The sequence below is a fragment of the Lipotes vexillifer genome, unplaced genomic scaffold (genome assembly GCF_000442215.2).
Source record: "Lipotes vexillifer unplaced genomic scaffold, Lipotes_vexillifer_v1.1 scaffold472, whole genome shotgun sequence".
NCBI classification, from domain to species: Eukaryota; Metazoa; Chordata; class Mammalia; order Artiodactyla; family Lipotidae; genus Lipotes; species Lipotes vexillifer.
The window spans coordinates 511,564-531,981 of record NW_006797698.1 but is presented as its reverse complement, the minus strand read 5'-3'; the positions used below and the strand labels follow the sequence as shown (position 1 = coordinate 531,981).

General features: G+C 39.5%; 1 protein-coding gene across 2 annotated transcripts in view; it reads left to right on the top strand.

The window, feature by feature from the left end:
• LOC103077059 (actin-related protein 3B) overlaps positions 1-20,418 on the top strand; it is a 61,534-nt gene that overhangs the window by 18,878 nt on the left and 22,238 nt on the right. For both annotated transcript variants that reach the window (XM_007469798.1, XM_007469799.1), the window contains exons 3-4: positions 11,343-11,467; positions 12,134-12,244. In XM_007469798.1, coding sequence (XP_007469860.1) covers positions 11,343-11,467; positions 12,134-12,244 — 236 coding nt within the window. The remainder of the gene's footprint in view (positions 1-11,342; positions 11,468-12,133; positions 12,245-20,418) is intronic.

Genomic DNA, 20,418 nt, shown 5'->3' with positions numbered 1-20,418 from the left:
TGCTTGATTGTTTGAAGAAAGGTTTTCTCTACCTATTTTTGTTTTTCCTTTAAGTTGTTGGAGAAAGTTGAGAGTCATTGAAAAGTTTCAGGCAGAGGAGTGTATGTGTGGTGATCACATCCACAGAAAGAGGATGTGGGAGGGGTCAGGAGAAAGTAAGTACATTTTAGACAGTTGATGTTTGAAGAGTTCAGGTGTAAATGTCCCGTAGGCAACTGGGTAAAAGGTTTGATGCTCTGGGGAAAGGTCTAGACTGGAGACAGGGATTGAGCCCAGAGATGCTTTTGTTTCTGAATGTCTTTTAAATCTTTATTTTGGAAAACAAAAGAAAGAAAGAAAGAAAGATAATAAAACAAAGACGCATTTACCTACCACCCAGAGTGAACGAATGTTAACACAGTTGCATCTTGCAAGTGCGTGGCACAGGCGCACAGCGAGTGGGTGCCGGCCCCCTTTCCTCTCCTGCAGTCCTTCCCCGCTCTCCCTCCTTTGCTGGACATTAGCTGTATTCAGTCCACGCCTCACCCTTATGTTACAGATGCAGGATACGGTGACAGTGTGTAGTATTTTGTGAATTTAAACGTTTCATAAATGATAATTACACTGTAAATAACTTTCTGCATTTTTAAAAAACTCCTCAATATTTTGTTTTTAAGATGTATCAGTGTTGCTATATACAGATCTAGATCAAAAATCTAATACGTGAATCTACGTTTGGGCATTTTCCAGTTTTTTTCTCTGCTGTACAAAATGATACAGTAAGTATCTTCTTAGCCACATGTGCTAGTTTCCCAAGAGAAAATAAGAGAAATGGGGTTGTTTCAACACTCAGGTATGCACCTCTTCAGCCTTGTCAGGTATTGCCAAACGGCTTTTCCAAGCGCCTGGACTGATGTAAATGCCCATCAGCAGTGGATGGGAGTTTCTGATTCTGCACATCCTTGACGACAGTTGATCTTATTTGACTTAAATTTTTGCCAGTCTAATGAATGTAAAATGATGTCTTATTTTATAAGTCTGCATTTCTCTGATTACTAGGAAGGTTGAGCACCTTTCATTGTCTGTGTATTTGCCCATTTTTCTGTTGCATTTTTTTGTCTTTTTTATGGAGTTACAGAAACTCTGTGTATACTTTGAATACTAATGTCTTGTAAATATCCTCTTCTATTTTATTTATTTATAATTAATTAATAATTTATTTTTGGCTGTCTTGGGTCATCGTTGCTGCGCGTGGGCTTTCTCTAGTTGCAGTGAGCGGGGGCTATTCTTTGTTGCGGTGTGCGGGCTTCTCATTGTGGTGGCTTCTCGTTGCAGAGCACAGGCTCTAGGTGTGCAGGCTTCAGTAGTTGTGGCACGTGGGCTCGGTAGTTGTGTCTCTGGGCTGTAGAACGCTGGCTCAGTAGTTGAGACGCCCGGGCTTGGCTGCTCCGCGGCATGTGGGATCTTCCTGGACCAGGGCTCAAACCCCTGTCCCCTGCATTGGCAGGCGGATTCTTAACAACTGCGCCACCCGGGAAGTCCCTCTTCTCCTATTTTAAGATGTCTTTAAAATTATTTTTTAATCCCAGAAGTTTAAAAGTTTCATGTAGTTCAGTTTTTCAGTCTTACCTTTTAATAATTTGTTTCTATTAAAAAATGCATTTATAGTCTAAAGTCATAAAGACTGTCTGTATTTTCTTCTAAGAAAAAAAGTTTTTTTTTTTATGGTGTGGGAGAGAGAATTAATTTAATTGTTTTCCAAATGGAAGGCCAGTTGCCCCAGCACCACTCATTGGAGGGTGCCTCTTCAATCATATTGAGGCACTGTGTATGGTTGGGAATATTTATGGTGTTTTTCTGTTGCAAATTCATACTGTATTAAATACTATTACTTTGGCATGTCTCTTTATATCCGGTAGGTCTGGTTCCTTCTCCTTTTTCTTTCTCAGAGTAGCTTTGGCTATTCTTAGGCCCTCACTCTTTATCATAAATTTTAGAATCAGTTTAGGGTCAGTGAAAAATTATGATGGGATTTTGATTAGAGATACATTGAATTTGTAGATTAATTTGGGAAAAACTTGATATCTTGGGGCTTCCATGGTGGTCCAGTGGGTAAGACTCCACACTCCCAATGCAGGGTGCCTGAGTTCGATCCCTGGTCAGGGAACTAGATCCCGCATGCATGCAGCAACTAAAGATCCTACATGCCGCAACGAAGATCCTGCATGCTGCAACGAAGACACGGCTCAGCCTAAATAAATAAATATTAAAAAAAATTTGATATCTTTATGAATTGAATTTTCCTATCCAGGAATATGGTATATATGTTTTATTGTTTATTCATGTTTCTTATGTTTTTCAGTATTCTTTAAAAAGCTCATACATACCTTTTGCCATATTTATTTTTAGGTACCTTTATGTTTTTTTGCTGTTGTGAATTTTTTTTTAATTAAATTTTCTAATTGTTGCCACCATAGTAGGAATGCTGCTGAATTTTTAAAGTTGTTTTTGAATCCAGCAGTCCTGCTGCCCTGTCTTATTTGTTTGAATAGCTTGCAGGTTCTCTTAAGTTTTCTATGCAAGCTATTGTATTAACTGCAAATAATGGTTATTTTGTCTCTTCCAACCCCAATACTTCATATTTTTTTTCTTGATCTGCTGCACTGGCTAGAACTTCTATCAGTGACTAGAACTGGGGATAGCTGATGCTTTTGTCTTTCTGATTTTAAAAAGAATGATTTTACTGTTTCACTAGTGATTGCTGTAGGTTTTTGTGGAAATGCTTTTTCAGGTTAATACAGTGCCCTTGTATCCCTAGTTTACTAAGAGGTTTTTAAAATATTTTTAAAAATTATGAATAGATGTTGACATTTAAGGCTTTTTGTGTATCTCTTGAGATGATTATGTGGTTTTGACATTTAGGCTCCAAATAATGAATTACATTGATATATTTTGCAAATGTTGAACAGTTTTATTTTATTCTTGAGATAAACTCTACTTGGTTATGAAATATCAAGTACATGCTGAATTGTATTTGCAAATATTTATTTGGGATTTTTCTATCAATGTTCAAAAGTGAGATTAGTTTATAATTTTCTTTATTTTGTACCAGTTTTGTTTGGTTTGTACATCAAAATTATACTGGCTTTATGAAATGAGGTTGTTAGCTTTCTTTTCTGTTCTTTGGAATAGTTTATATAAGTTAGGAATTATTGTTTGAAGGTTTAGTAAAATGTTTGACATTCTTCTGAGAAATATACTGGATATTTTTATTTTAAAAATTACTGTTGTCGGGATTTCCCTAGTGGTCCAGTGGCTAAGGCTCTGCTCTCCCAATGCAGGGGGCCCGGGTTTGATCCTTGGTCAGGGAACTAGATCCCACATGCCGCAACTAAGAGTTTGCATGCTACAACTAAAGTTCCCACATGCTGCAACTAAAAGATCCCGCATGCCGCAGCGAAGATCCCACACGCAGCAACAAAGATCCTGTGTGCCGCAACTAAGACCTGGCACAGCCAAACAAACAAATAAACAAATAAATAAATAAATGTTAAAAAGTAATTACCGTTGTCTGTCAACTGCTGTAGCAAGTGTTCCTGAGATATAGAATTTTTATCTAAATCTTTAGGTGTATTCTTCCTTAGTCCCTGATAATCTTCCTTAGATTGCCTTCCGATGACTTTTTAGCACTTGGAGAATAGCCTATGTCTTCTGGTTATACACATTCTATACTCATATATATATTTTTTTGATCTGCAGGACTTTTACATTGTTCTTTATTAAGTTTAATCTTCTTAGTTTTGATTCATCATTATAGCTAACTGAGGTGCTTTATTTTTTAATTTGTTTAAATAATTTACAAGCTCATACATACCTTACAACTGTATTTTATTTGTGTTTAAAATATTTTATTTTGAAATATAGAATCACAGGAAGTTGTAAAGAGAGTTTAGAGAGGTTCTGTGTACCCTTTTTCCTGTTCCCTCCAAAGGTTACATCTTACACAATCATAGTACAATATCAAAACCAGGAGTTTGACATTGGAACAGTGTAAGTGCAGTTCTCTGTCATTTTATCCCATGTGTAGATGCCTGTAACCACCACTGCAGTCACGATATAGAACTATTTCACCACCACAAAGATGTTGTGTTATTTTTTTTATAATTACACGTATTATTATTTTATAATTACATGTGTTATTTCCCATGTTATTTCTTTATAATTACACGTATGGCCCTCCCCTCCACCGTCCTTGCCCACTGACCACCACTAATCTGTTTCCATCTCCATAATTTTGCTGTTTAGAGGATGTTAGAGACATGGAGTAATACAGTATATGTGTCCTTTTGAGATTAGCTTGCTCATTTGGCATAAAGCCCTTGGGTGCCATCCAGGTTGTTGCATGTATCAGTAGATTGTCCCTTTTTATTGCTTAGTGGTATTATTCCAGTGTGTGGATGTGTACCACAGATGTTTAAACATTCTTCTTTTGAGGGGCATCTCGGTTATTTCCAGTTTTTAGCTATAACAAATATAGCTGCTATGAACAGTTGTGTACCGGTCTTTGTGTGGACATAATTTTTCATTTCTCTGGATAAATCCTGTGCATAGCGCAAGTTGTATGGCAAGTTTGTGTTTAGTGTTTTTCAGTAACTACCAGAGTGCTTTCTACAGTGGCTGTGTCATTTTGCACTCCCACCAGCTATGTATGAGAGAGCCAGCTTCACCTTGACAGCGTTTGCCATTGTCACTGGTTTACTTCATCTGTTCCAGTAAGTATGCAGTGATGTCTCAGTCTCCTCCTTATTTTCGTTTCCCTAACGGCCAGTGATGGCAAACATCTTTTCATGTGCTTATTTGCCATCTGAATATCATCTTTGAAATGTCTCTTCATGTCTTTTGCTCATTTTTTAATAGTGTTGCTTGTATTTCTACTGTTAAGTTTTCAGGGTTCTTTGTATATACTAGATATGAGTTGTTTGTCAGATATGTGGTTTGCAAGTAATTTCTCCCATCATTTAGCTTGTCTTTTCATCCTCTTCGCAGGGTCTTTTGCAGAGCAAAAGTTTTAACTTTCAAATGAATCAGCTTTTTGATTCATTGGTTTTTCTCTATTTTTCTGTTTCTAAATTTCATTAATTTCTGCTCTTTATTTCCTTCCATTTTCTTGCTTTGGGTTTATTTTACTCTTCTCGGTTCTTAAGGTGGGAACTTAGATTATTGATTTGAGACTTCTTTTTTTCTAATGTAAGCATGTAGTGTTAAAAATTTTCTTCTTAGCACTGCTTTAGCTGTGTCCCACACATTTTAATATTTTGTATTTTAAGTTTCATTCTGTTCATGCAGTTTTTAGTTTCCCTGAGACGTCCTCTTTGATCCATGGATTATTCAGAACTATGTTGTTTAGTTTCCAAGTATTTGGGGGATTTTCTCATTATCTTTCTGTTATTGATTTCTGAGTTAATTCCATTGTAGTCAGAAAGCACACTTTTATGGTTTTAATTCTTTTAAACTTGTTGAGGTTCGTTTTATGGTCCAGTATTAGATTTATTTTGGTCCCAAGTGCACTTGAAAGCAATGTGTGTTCTGCTCTTGTTGGGTGGAATGTTCTCTTCATGTCTGTTAGATCCTGTAGGTTGATGGTGTTGAGTTCTTCTATATCCTTGCTGATTTTCTCTTTACTTGTTTCATCACTAGTTGAGAGAGAGGTAAAGTCTATATCTATAATTGTGGACTCGTCTTTTTCTCCTTTGAGTTTTTGTTTCATATTTTGCAGCATTCTTTGGTACATACACATTTAGGATTGCTCTGTCTTGACAGATTGACTATTGCTTTAATGTCCCTTTCTATCAGTCCCTTTCTATCTTCTTTGCTATAAAGTGTACTTTTTCTGATAGCAGTATGGCCACTCATACTTTCTTTGATTAATATTTTTGTGGAGTATCTTTTTCTATCTTTCTAGTTTTAACCTACATACAGGCATACCTTGGAGATGTTGTGGGTTTGGTTCTAGTCCACTGCAATAAAGTGAATATCACAATAAAGCGAGTTACACGAAATTTTGGTTTCCCAGTCGATTTTAAAGTTATGTTTACACTGTACTGCCATCTGTTAAGTGTGCAATAGCATATGTCTAAAGAACCAGTGTATTATGTACCTTAATTAAAAAATACTTTATTGCTAAAAAATGCTAACCATCGTCTGAGCCTTCAGCAAGTCATAGTAGTGACATCAAAGATCACTGATCACAGATCCCCCCTTAACAAATATAATAATGATGAAAAAGTTTGAAATATAGTGAGAATTACCAAAATATGGCACAGAGACATGAAGTGGGCAAATGCTGTTGGAAAAGTGGCACCAGTACACTTGCTTGACTCAGGGTTGCCAGAAACCTTCAATTTGTAAAAAAGACTAAATAAAAGCAAAACACAGTAAAACCAGGTGTGCCTGTATACTGTTAAATTTGAAGAGAGTTTCTTGTAGACAATGTAGAGTTCAGTCATGTTTTTTGAATCCACTCTACCAATATCTGTCTTTTAACTGGTGTGTTTAGACTGTTACATTTCTTGTGATTATTTATTAGTTCTTCTTCTGTTTGTTCTTTCTGTTTTTCATTTCTTTGTTTTGTTTTACCTAACTTCCTGTGGATTACTTGAGTATGTTTTAGAATTTCATTTTGACTTAACTGTGGTGTCTCATTTACTTATTTATTTAGGTTGCGCTGGGTCTTAGCTGTGGCACGCAGGATCTTTGTTTTGGCATGCAGGCTTTTAGTTGCAGCACGTGGGAATCTAGTTCCCTGACCAGGGATCGAACCCAGGCCTCCTGCATTGGGAGTGCAGAGTACCCAACCACTGGACCACCAGGGAAGTCCCATATCTGTGGTGTTTTGAGTGCTTCTCTCTGTGTAGCTTTTTAAGTGGTTGGTCTAGCTATTATCTTATATGTACATGGCTTTTCTTAGTCTGTGGTGTCAGCATTTACCAGTTTCAGTGACATGTAGAAACCTTTTCTCCCTTTATGTCCCTTTACCCTCCTCCCTTTCTGTTATAATTGAGGTTATACATTGAGAAGCACATTAGCATTATAATTTTTGCTTTAACTGCCACACATAATTTAGCAAACACAAGAGGAGAAGGAAAGTAATTGTAATTTCCATATTTTTGCTCTTGTTCTTCCTTCCTGATGTTCCAGGATTCCTTCTTTTATCATTTCCTTTCTGTTTAGAGAACTTTCTTTAGCCAGTCTTTTAGAGTAGATATGTTGGTGACAAATTCTGTTAGTTTTTGTTCATCTGAGAATGTCTAGATTTGCTCCTGATTTTTGAAGGAAACTTTGCTGAATATAGAATTCTGAGTGGGCGGTTCTTGCAACACTTGAAAATATGCAAGTTCCTTTTGGGCTACCTGATTTCTGATGAGAAATTTGCTGGAGGCATTCAGAATTTTTTCTTTGCTCTTTAGTTTTTGGATTTTTTTGGGTTTATCCTCTTTGGAGTTTATTCAACCTTAAATTTATAGGTTTATTAATTTTTATTGCCAAATTTGCCAATTTTTTTTTTTCTTCTCACCACGCAGCTTGCAGGATCTTAGTTCCCCAACCAGGGATCGAACCCAGGTCCCCTGCAGTGGAAGCGTGGAGTACTAACCACTGGGCCACCAGGGAATTCCCAAATTTGACAGATTTTTAATCATAATTTCTTTGGATGCTTTTCCAGCCCTACCTCCTTTCTCCTCCCATCTGGGACTCAGAATACATGAATATTAGATCTGCTGTTGTCCAGCCCACGTGTCCCTGAAGCCCTGTTCATTTGTTTCTCAGTCTGTTTTCTCTTTGTCGTTCAGGTTGGGTTATTTCTGTTGCTGTCTTCAAGTTCATTGACTCTCTCCCCTGTTGTTTTCTGCTGCTGAGCGCATCCATTGACATTTTTATTTCAGGTATTGTGTTTTCTGGTTCTAACATTTCTGTGGGTTTTGTCTTTATATCTTTAATCTTTGCTGTGCCTTTGTGCTCCTTTGCTGACTTCCTTTTATTTTTCATTTGTTTCAGGTGCGTTTGTAGTTGCTCACTGAAGCATTTTATGATGGCTCCTAAAATCTTGTTTGGTAATTCTGTTATCTGTGTCATCTCAGTGTTGCTATCTATTGATCATCTTTTCTCATTCCACTTGAGATATTCCTGGTTCTTGCTATGGTGAGAGGGTTTTTTTTTTTTAATTGAAACCTGGACATTTTGGGTATTATATTATGAGATTCCAGATCTTATTTAAATCTTATGCTTTGGCAAGTCATTTCTGATATTGCTCCAGCAGGGGAAGGGGGATACCCTTTGTTAATGCCAGTTTGGGGCTGAAGTTCAGGTTTTCCTCTGGCCTTTGTTGACACTCATTTAGGGAGGGGCTCCATGTTGCTGCTGAGTGTGGGCGGGGGATCAGACCCCTGACTAGGCCTCTGCAGCTACCGTCTGCCGGGAGGGTGAGGGGTGGAAGTGCTGACTTTCCACTGGGCCTCCTCTGGCAGGACCCTGGCGTGGAGGCAGAGGGGTGGGATGAGTCCTGGCTCCCGTGTGGTGTCTACACTGCACGTGGGGGGTTTGTTTTTCTGTTGTGTTTGACTGGAGTTGGGCAGTTGTATGTTTTCACTGCCCCTTTCACCTCCTTTGGCTGGAGACAGCAGGCTTTTGGGGACTGTGTTTGTTTGTTCCCACTGGTGTTTCTGGGTTGTTGGCTTACCTGGCAGCCAGTGTAGGACACATGAAACAAACGAAAACCTGGAAGTCACCAGCGTGTTGTTCCTTGGGTCCTGAGGTCCCTATCCAGTCTGCTGCTTTCTCTTCACCTCTGAGCATTTTTATGTTTCTTTCAAATATAAAGTCCAGGTATTCTAGCTGTGCTTAGTGAGAGGAGTAAAGTATGTTTACTCCATCTTTCCAGAAGCAGAAGTCCAAATTTAATTAATTTTGAATAGGTGATACATTCATGTGACATATAAATTAAATGCTGTAAAAAGATGTACAGTGAAAATTAACTCTCTACCACCCACTTCCCCTCTTAGATGGCAGCTACTGTTTCTGGTTTCCTCCTTCCTGAGGTAACTCTACGTGTACCGGTGAATATACACAGGTGTGTTTTTACCTCAGTGGCGGCATATACCACGGACACCGTTTTGCACCTAGCTTTTTTTCTCCTGACGCTCCATCTTTGAGAACGTTATGGGTCACTTCGTGAACTCCTGCATTGCTTTTCGTGGCCTCATGATATTCCATTGCATGGAGATGCCACATGTTTGTGAGCAGTTGGAATGTTTAGGTGCTGATCCTGTTATCTGTTATATTTGTTGTCCTTTCCATCTTAATGTTCTCTGCACACTTGTTGTCTTTGTTTACACCTGAGTCAGGGTCCTGTAGGAAGCTGTGGTGTGCTGGAGAAAGCTGCGGGTGATTTAGATCTGTGTCTTACGATGAGTCATGTGTATACTCCGTGAATACTCAGAGATGCTCACTGATAGCTACTCTTTACACACATTTCTCCATCATGTTCACAAGGACTCTTTGGACCACATCTTGCTTTTCATAGGTATGAACAAAAGATTTTGAATATAAGCTCTATAAAGCTTTACTCTCTTTCATGGCTGTAGTTGCTTCCGTGTAATAGTTAAAAGAAGCACGCTTTATGGTTTGTTGCTGCTGCTGCTGCTAAAGGCCACTAAAACATAGATCTCCTGTGATTTGGGGTCAGAGTACTTACATCTCCCTTTTGGGAGGGATAAGATTTACTTTGTTGTCAGGTGAATTTTTGAGCATGGTGACTTCATTCTCACTAAGGTTAGCATTGTTTTCTTTAAGGTGGTGAGTTTTCTCTTGGTTAGATATATTGCCCTCAAATTTTTGGCAAACTTGAATGAAGTCATGAATTGAAGAATCTTTTTGTTGTTGTCTCTTTATAGTCTTTTAAGTTGACTTGGCAGTTTAATTCTAAATTCGTGCATAGTTAAGTTTGGTCTTGCCCAGAGGGTGGAATCTGGCACTGCCACACTGCGAGGAGTTTTGAGGTCTGCTGCAAGCCCTCTCTCCAGGGGCCCTTGAAGTGCTAACTGGCACGTCGGATGATTCTGTGTCAGTGCGCCACTGGATGGCATGGTCGGTGTTCAGAGATGGGTTGTGTTTGTTTCCACAGGTTGCCTTAGTAAGTGTTGTCCCTCCAGACTTTTCTGGCCCCATTCTTAGCCTCATGGCCCTGACGGGCTCACTGCTTCTGACCTGGATGCTTTCTCTAGGCTCAGCCCCCAGCATTTCCTGCAGAAATTCTGTCCTTTAGATTTGTGCCACCTTTCGTAACTTGAAAGCTTTGAGACTAAATGTGGCAATGAGTTGGAGTGAGAAAAGGAGATGGGCAAAGTGATTTCTGTCCTTTTTTTTTTTCCATCTCTTCAGCCTGTTACTTAAAGATAGCTTTCTGAGAAAAAGGATTAAAATTCACCCCCGTTACTTAAAGATAGCTTTCTTCATTTGTAATAAATTGGGGATTTCATATAATCTACCTTTAAAAATAATTGTATTTGTTTACTAATTTGTTTTGGAATAAATTTGATGGAGTCGTTTTTAGGAACTCAGAGTTTAACCAGGGGTTAGGAGTTTAAATGGAAAATTGAATCTTTGTGAAGCTTTCCACATTTCATTAGATGTTAATTCCGGAGTTAAGTTTTATATGATTATTTACTACTAAGTATATTCCTAAGTATCAAGGTTAAGCTCTTATTAAAGTAATGTTTCAAAAAAGCCATTAATATTTTTACATAATACAGTTGTTTGATTATTGTACTTTTCTTTTGTCAGATACTAGTCAGCAGCCTCTTAGTTTTTCTTTTAATGGGAAATAAGTTTTTTTTTTTTTTTTGTAACAAGACTAAAAATGTGTTTTAAATCTGACAGAGTTTCATGAAAATGACATGAGGCATTTTTCAGTTTACTCTTTTCTTCTGTATTATATTTTAAATTTTGTTTCCTATTTTGTATTTTAAAATTTAGAACCTATTTGATACTCCATGGGCATTTCACTTACTATCTTGAGGAATTTTTTTCAGATGAAACTGAGAAATTTAGTAATGTAGCTTTTGTCAGCATTAAAAGCAGACCAGCTGAGTTCTTTTGTGCCATGCTGAAAATAATGCTGGAACACGATAACTTGTTTCTGTATTACTTTATGTACTCATTGGTAGAGTCTTTTCTATGAACACACTCGATCCCAAATAAAACCGTAACATTGCAAATTTACTTGTCCATACATAGGGGTTTTATCATCCTCTCTTGATCATTGAAATGAATGAGTATGGTGATGGACTCTTTGTGCTGTTTTTCCTAAGGTATTGCCATCAGAGAGTCTGCAAAGGTGGTCGACCAAGCCCAGAGGAGGGTGTTGAGGGGTGTCGACGACCTGGACTTCTTCATAGGGGATGAAGCCATAGATAAACCCACGTACGCCACAAAGGTAAACGCCTGCTGGGATTCGCTTCTGCAAATGCACAGCCAAGAGCAGAGCAGCAGGATGAGTGATGCAAAGTGGCGCTTTATGTAGAAACTGTACTTGTGAGTTGTAGAATATATTTTATTCTTATGTTTGAAAAGAGGCTTTGTTGTTGTTTTTGATGAGGGTATTTTTGATGTGGGGAATTAAGTGAATTTACAAATACAGAGTTGACTCAGGGACCGCTGGGTTATGTGGAAAGCAAGGTCTGCTCCTGTGGAAACCTGCAGGTTGACTAATTAACCTGTCATATGTGGAGAGTTGCAGATTGATCAGTTAAAAAGAAGCACTAAAGTTATTTAACTAGACATTTGTTCTAAAAAAAACACTCCCCAAACTCCAGATCGAATGGTATTGTAGATTAGCTCTGCTTTTCCATCTGTTACCCCATTGTTAAGACGATTCTTTGTGCTTAGAAATGGGTGGAGTAGAATATAAACAGTAATGTCATGGAATCTTTCTGGAAAAGTGCCTGTTGTTTCTTTATATAAATTAACACTCACTCCATGCAGAGGAACACTGTTCAACAACTCGCTGTCTTCCGTCTCTTCCGGGCCGGTGCTGTTGTTAAACTGTTACTCTTACTGATGTGAACTGAAGCCTGATGTAGTTCGGTTTCTCTTGCCTTAGTGGCCAATAAGACACGGAATAATTGAAGACTGGGATCTAATGGAAAGGTTCATGGAACAAGTGATTTTTAAATATCTTCGAGCTGAGCCTGAGGATCATTATTTTTTAATGGTGAGTAACTGGACCTAAGAAGAGTATATCCCTGTCAGTTCCAAGTTGTGTAGATTTTAAACCCAAGGTGTTCTTCCCTGGGGAGTTTTTAATGCCTGCTAAAGCTGTTTGTATGAATGGGGGTGCTTTATGGGCAAATAACAGAAAGCTCAACAAAAATGCCTGAAAGCCAAAAGGGGCTTATTATCTCATGAAACAAAAAGGCCAGAGTCAGGCTGCTCCAGGGCTCGTTATTTCAGCAGCTCAGGGACAGAGGCAAGGACCAGCCTAATTCGTAGTTTGGCCTCTTGTGTTGGTTCCCCTCAAGGCCCAGGATGGCTGCCCAAGTTCCTTTACCACCTCTTGGTGTATTTGCTGTCAGAGGTAGAAGCACTTTTTAGGAATTAAGAATCCCTTTCCTAGAAACCTTCTCAGCAGATTTACCCCATCCGTCCATGCCTAGCCTGGTCCCGTACAGGGGAATGGAATTACCTTGACAGGATTAGATTGATCAAGATTCTCTCCCTTGGGCTGCTTAGGGGACGGTGTCTGATCACCTGGCCCCAAGAGGGTAGGGACCTAAACAGGCCTCTAACAACAAGGAGGGTGGAGGGAGGGATGGATTTGGGTAGGAAACCAACTGTGCACTTGGATGTCCTCGAGAAGTAACTGGATGACTCTGATTTTTGCTTCTTTTATAGCAGAGGAAACTGAGTCAAGGTGTTATTTTGCCAGGGTTCAGATCGCACTCTAAAATAAAATTGAGCTGAGTTACGGGCCCTGATATTGTGGTACTTAATTGATCTTGTTCAAACAAAATAAAGCATTACAGAGGAATGAAAAGAAATATCTCTTGGTTATGGAATCTGTTCTGATTGTTCGACTCAACTTCACGTTTCCTTCCATGAAATGTTCTTTTTAAGCTAAAATTAATTACATGTACAGAACACTTGCTTTGTGGAAAGCAATTGCACGTAGCATAAGCTGCACATTACAACCTACATAATTTAGCTTTGGATTTTTTCCATGCAAGTATATTGTCAAAAGGTCCCTGATCCCCAATTACATAGTTCTTTCTAATGTTAAATATGGAGTGTTCTTTAGAATTATCTGGCTTAAAATATGTTAACTACAAGGCTATTATGGTAGTTAGTGGAATCTGTATATTTAAAATCTACTACAACAAGTCCTTGAAAGTGCCTTGATCTTTTTTTCTGGCTGTATCGCCATAACTAGGAATTGCCAAGCGTGAATACTGTGTTTTACAGGCCTCCATGTGTTTTCTCTCCTGTGCGTCTACAGTGGTTTATGTAAAATACATGGAGCCAGGAAACTGACAGTGTGTCTGAGTGGCTTTGTCTTTAAAGCCTCAGTAGATCACAGATTCCTACCTGTCCCATTTGGCGTCTTTCCATCTCGCGCGCATTGCGTAGCAGCCTGTTGGACAGGACGTCAGGAGCGCGTGCCGCCCAGCAGCTTCCTTCTGTCTGCCTCAGCTTCCCGTGCCAGGTGGTCCCCTCTCACTCCACTCAGAGGGACGCTTAGTCCTAGCCTGTGGAGCAGACACACACCACCAGGACACAGCCCACAGGAATTGTTTCCTACGAGAAATTATTTTCTGCTTTAGCTGGCATTATAGGCTAGTAAGATAAAACCACTTTCTCGGAAGGAATTGGAGGTGTTTGGTGTGAATATGGAAAAGTCCATTTGCCAAAAATGAGTACCTGTAATGAATATTCAGAAATAATCAAGTTTATTGAATTAAACAGAGAAAATATTGTGTTCTGTGTATTGTGCTTTGAATTTTGCAAGGTCAGTTCATTGCATGATGTGATTGAGGAAGTAATGAGAATGGTACGTTGCTTTCAGGTTTATGCCCTTAGTCGTCAGTTAATGGAATAGTTCAAGGGGAGTAAAGCAGGTATAGAGATTTATGGCCAAGTCTAGAAGTCAGTTGAAGACATTTACTGAACTGCTATATCAGATAATGCTTTTTGGTATAAGAGAGTCTAAAGGGGTTAAATTAAAGGTCTCTCAGTAGCCCCCCAAATTGTTCTTTCTGACTGCGGTGACCAGATGCCTGAGCGTATAGGTGAGAATGAGCTCATTACGGCTGACGTTTTTCCAGACGTTTCAGAGACTCGGCTGTATCGGTCATGTGGATTGAGCAGATAGCAAATGGGAATCCTACTCTTTTCTCCAAGACTGAAGTGCCCAGAGTTCAAAACAGAAGCATATATTTTAAAGAATTGCAGTGCTCTTGAGTGGAAATCGAGTTACAACTTTAGAGGAGATTGGCAGACTTTTTGAAAATGAATCAAGGAGGAAGAGCAAGCAGCACGTGCTGATCAAGAATGTCTGAGAGCCAGGAGCCGGAAAGATGGACATCCCAGCTGTGAGAGAGAGAGAGAGAGACAGAGCAGAGAGAGAGACAGAGACAGACAGAGAGAGATGCCCTTCCTCCGTCTTTTGTTCCATTCGGGTCCTCAGTGGCTCAGATGACACCCACCCATATTGGTGAAGGCGTGTCTCTGTTCTCAGTCCGCTGGATGCTAATCTCTTACAGAGACACGCTCACAGACACACCCAGAAATTATGTTTTACCAGCTCTCGGGGTGTCCCTTAGCCTAGCCAAGCTGACCATGACATGTGGTAAGTCCTGACTCGCCGTAATAGTTGCCTTTCTGGCTCTTAAGAATGAAGTAGACCCGCTGTGTCCAGTACGGAAGCCACCAGCCAGTGCGAAGGTTGACAGCCCTGGGTATGCTAAGTCCGTCACCCCTGGCCCACGTGCTTCCCACCTTACAGTACCTTGTCATCTCCTCTCCTGGTCTCCCTCCCTTCAGGGTTTATATTTTTAAAAAGGTTTCTTTACTGCAATTATAGAGAGGCTTGAGGGTGGAACAGTATTAGGTACATGTGTTCAGTTTGCTGTCTTTATCCAGAAATATGGATTGGTTTTATGGAACGGATTAATTCTTTATTTTTGAATTCATACCAGATGATGTTTCACCATTATTATGAATAAATTTGTTTGTGTAACTTGCATTCATGTGATGTTTTAATCATATGCTTCAGTATTAAAAATAAATAAGAAAAACTTGATATCTCCTATTTAGATCTTGTAAATAATGGTTTGGGGAAAGTTTTATTTAAATTGGTCTCCTAAAGGAACAGTTACTGGTGGTAAACATAAAAGAAATGGAGGATTGAGGAAAAAAATGGGTTTATGATTATGATTCTCAGAACCCCTAAGAATATGCCTTTAATAATGCTGAATTTGATTCAGGAGCCAGGAGAACCTAATTACATTGTAAACATTCCCTTAAATAGAAGTATGTAGATTTTAATGTAAATTCTTCACAGATGGTGAATCGTTTGGCAGCAAGTAATTAAATATTGGTTTTAGCAAGTTCAGGATTTTATTTTCCTTACATACATTTGTAGTAGGGAGGGCGCTGCTGGTAGGGCAGCATCCTGGTGTCATTAGCGGTCTCTGTGCTCTAGTATCTCTAGCGTCTGGCTTTCATTCCACGGTTACCTGGTGACCCCACGCTGGCTCCTGCAGCTCCATCATCACCTCTGCATTCCAGGAAAGAAGGCATTAAGAGCAAGCAGAAGGGAGTCTACTGCTTGAGTCTGCCTTCACCCCTGTAAGCAACTTTCCTAGGAGCCACATTCATCAGCTTTTGCTTCTTATTGGCCAGAACTTACTCACTTAGCCACCCCTGTCCATGAGGAAGTCTGGGAAATGCTTCTCCTCTGGGCCTGTGATTGAACAGTGGTCTGCCATTAAGGCAGAAGGGAGAATAGGTACAGGGTAGGCAAGTTGCAGTGCCTTCCATAAAGATGTGACTACAGGTGTGAAGACAGTGGCAAGACGAGAATTCATTCAACTGTCTTCACAACTCTGGCTGGATGTGGCGCGTGTCATCCCCATCGGCAGCCAGAAGGCCAGGAAAGCCATGTCGGGATGCTGCTGCTTCTGCTCTGTGTTGCCGTCTTGCCTCTGTGAGTTTCTTCGTCTGGATAAATAGATCAGGAAGTTGTATTGGGAGTTTCTGTGGTCTTTACACACAGGCTGTAACCCAGGGTTTCACAACTCTTGTAAAGATTTTTTTTTTTTTTTTTTTTTGGGGTGGGCGGGCCTCTCACTGTTGTGGCCTCTCCCGTTGCGGAGCACAGGCTCCGGACGCGCAGGCTCAGCGGCCATGGCTCACGGGCCCAGCCGCTCCGCAGCACGTGGGATCTTCGCGGACCGGGGCACAAACCTGTGTCCCCTGCATCGGCAGGCGGACTCTCAACCACTGCGCCACCAGGGAAGCCCAAAGATTTTTTTTATTATAGAACTGTAAGTGTGATTTAGAAAATTTGAAAGATATCTGTGGGGCTTTTTACGTCCATTAACATAAATATTAACGTTCAGTATATCTTCATTTAATCTTTTCACCCATGTTTTTGTATGGCTTTTGCACATTCAATGTTGTGTCCTCTGTCCCTCTTCCCCCAGTTTCTTACGCTCTTCATAATCCTCATTTTAATGGCTATACAGTCCTCTATCCAGTGAATATTTCCTGTTTAGCAGTTTCACTATTTTTAGATGTTTACTTTTGTTTCCAATTTCTTGGTTTTCTAAGAAGTAATATGAAGTCATCTTTGCACAGTGTTTTCTATATTAGCATTTTTTATATTAAAAGTATAAAAATTATATGTAATTTTGGGGTACAGAAGTATTCATAAGTTTGAATCTTTAGCATACCATTTCACGCTGAAATCTTCAGTGTACTAGAGGCCACATTATTAGAACTCTTGTCAGCATTGATTAATATTTTTGATTATTTGTTGTCAACTTGCATTTTTAATAACTTTGACCTTAAACATTTTTTCATGTGTTTATCAGCTGTATTTTCTCTTTCATGAATTGCCTATTCATGTCCTGTGTTTTGTGTATATCAGTGTTTTATTGCTTTTCCTATTGCTGTGATTTCTATGATCTTTTTTTTTACCTAAAAGTTTCTTTTGTGATAAAATGTACATAAAATTTACCATTTTAACCATTTTTGAACGTACAGTTTGGTGAATTGAGTACATTCGCATTGTTGTGCACCCGTTACCACCATCCGTCTCCAGAACTTTCTCGTCTTCCAAACTGAAACTCTGACCCCATTGAAGAATAGCTCCCCCTTCCTGCTTCCTCCAGCCCCTGGCACCCCCCCCATCCTACTTTCTGTGTCTATGACTGTAACTATTCTAGATCCTCATATAAGTGGAATCCTACAGTATTTTTCCTTTTGTGACTGGCGTATTTCACTTAGTATAATGTCTTCAGGGTTCAGCCACATTGTAGCATGTGTCAGAATTTCCTTCTTTTCAGGGCTGAATAATATTCTGTTTTATATGTATCACACTTTGTTTATACTGTGAACTCTTCCATATAATAGACAGGAAGCTTTTGTCAGGAGCAGATACTTTTTTTCTCAATTGATTTTTTTTTCCCTTTGTAGATTATGTTTTTGAATCTGTAAGTTTTTATGTAGTAAACCTGTTTTCCTATGATGTTTATACATACTTTTCATCCATTTGGGATATATTTGGAACATCATTTGACACTGGACTTAAACCTGGAAGAATCCAGGAGCCAGGGTCAGTCTACTTCTTGCTGGGAATGTCTCCTGTAGGCTCACTTTTTTTTTTTTTTTTGCGGTATGCGGGCCTCTCACTGTTGTGGCCTCTCCCGTTGCACAGGCTCCGGACGCGCAGGCTCAGCGGCCATGGCTCACGGGCCCAGCCGCTCCGTGGCATGTGGGATCTTCCCGGACTGGGGCACGAACCCATGTCCCCTGCATCGGCAGGCGGACTCTCAACCACTGCACCACCAGGGAAGCCCTAGTCTCACTTTTTGCTTCAGACCAAATAGGCAGCTCTTAGCCGGCAGGCAAGAAATTTTCCTCAACTGTGCTCACACTTTTCATGCGTTTTTAGTCTTCTTCTCTTGATCCTTTTTTCCCCTCTGCTCAGTTTAAATGCTTTGTTTATAAAGTTAACTTAAGGTGCTTGCATTTCTCTTCATGATGAGAAAAGATTTTATAGATCTCTGTAGCTAATATATATAATTTCTTCTGGTGTGAATTACATTATTGATGGTATAGCTGACATTTATTCAGCACTTGCTATGTGCCCTGCTCCTCCCCTCACCAAGTATTTACATGTATTCACTCATTTATTTAATCCCACCAACAACCCTGGGGGGGGTAGTTATTAGGCCTGTTTTTCAGATGGACAGGAGGTGCTTTAAGGAGATACATTGTAGCCAGTACTGTTGGAAGGTGCAGCTATTATTCATGTGCTTTAAATGCAAGAAATCTAAAATAGTAATCATAACACGGTGCCAGCTATGTGCTGGGTGCTTTAAGGTATTAACAAATTTAATCTCAACCCCCTGAGGTAGGAATGTTAAAATAAGTTATGTTGTTGTTGGGTGACTTTCAGATCCCTTATTTACAATCTTCTTTTGATGACTTTTATTTCTCACATATGTCTTTTTTTTTTTAACATCTTTATCGGGGTATAATTGCTTTACAATGGTGTGTTAGTTTCTGCTTTATAACAGAGTGAATCAGTTATACATATACATATGTTCCCATATCTCTTCCCTCTTGCGTCTCCCTCCCTCCCACCCTCCCTCACATATGTCTTAAGATTGCTTTCTCTCTCCCATCCAGGGAATATTATATATTGATTCTAATCACAGTAATTAAAACTTACTTGGGGCACTGCGTTTGAGCTTTCCATCATTGCTATACAAGAGTCTAAGCTAAAGGCCCCAGCGAGCTGACAGCCAGACTTGCTTATTTGTTTGAAGCGATGACATGCACAGCACAAAATTCAAAAGGTGCAGAAGGATTTCCAGTGCACGTGTGTCTCCTTCCCAGGTCTGTGCTGCCCCCCAGATCCCCTTCCTGGAGGAAAACACCTTTACCGGTTCTTAACCAGAGATAATTGTGTGCAGGCATATGGATTATACATAAACTTGTTTTATAAAATGGTAATGAAATACACATATGGTGGTAACCTTGTTTTTTATTGTAAAACCTTTAAAAATTGTGATTAAAAACATATGAAATTTACCCCCTTAACCTTTTTTAAGTGTGTAGTTCAGAGTGTTACCTGTATTCACATTGTTGTGTGACAGGTCTCTAGAACCTTCACATCCCGCAGAACTGAAGCTCTGCCCATTGAACAGCTCCCTATTCCTCACCCCCATACACCTTGATTTTTTATAAAAAAGTTGTTGATACAGAAGAACATTTAAGAATGTGTAAAGTGTGCAGATGCCTTTCTCTTTTCACTTAACTGTTTATCATAGAGATTGTTTCACACCAGCACGCAAAAAGCTCATCCTTTTTAATTGCTGCAAAGTGTAGCATTTTATGGATGTGGCATAATTTGTTTAATCAGTTCCTAGTGATGGGCATTTAGGTTTTTTCTTTTTTAATATTTTATTTATTTATTTGGTTGTGCCGGGTCTTGGTTGCAGCACGCGGGCTCCTTAGTTGCAGCTCGCGGGCTCCTTAGTTGCGGCACGCACGTGAGATCTAGTTCTCTGACTGGGGATCGAACCTGGGCCGCCTGCGTTGGGAGCATGGAGTCCTAACCACTGGACAACCAGGGAAGTCCCAAGGTTTTTTCTGATCTTGGAAGCAACACTGACTTTCGACCTCTCTGAGGCACCTTGTTTTTTCTTGCCTAGAGAATGTAATTTGATTTTGTTTCATGGTCTTAGCTAAGAGACTGTCTTTAGTGAGTTTCTCACTGGTACTTGCTGATGATTTTAGTAACAGTAACTCACCACATGCTGGGTGCTGCCTGAGCACTTTATTTAGACTCCTGTGAGGTCAGTGCTAATTACACACTGAGACAGGAAATCACTTTCTAAATTTAGTAAAATTGAAGGTGGGACAAGCTCTCCTTTTAACCGGGCTGGTGTGGCCTGCCACTGTGCGACAGGTGTGTGTGGCCTTAGTTCAGCTGTTCTACTGCTTTGCTTTCTGGTTTTAATGTGTTTTATTTATGTATTAGTATCTTAAGACTTATTATTTATAAAAATAATTCATAATAATTCATTAAAACTATTTTAATGTAACTATCCTTCTATATAATATATTTACCTGTGTTTGTTTAGGTGTGATTACTTC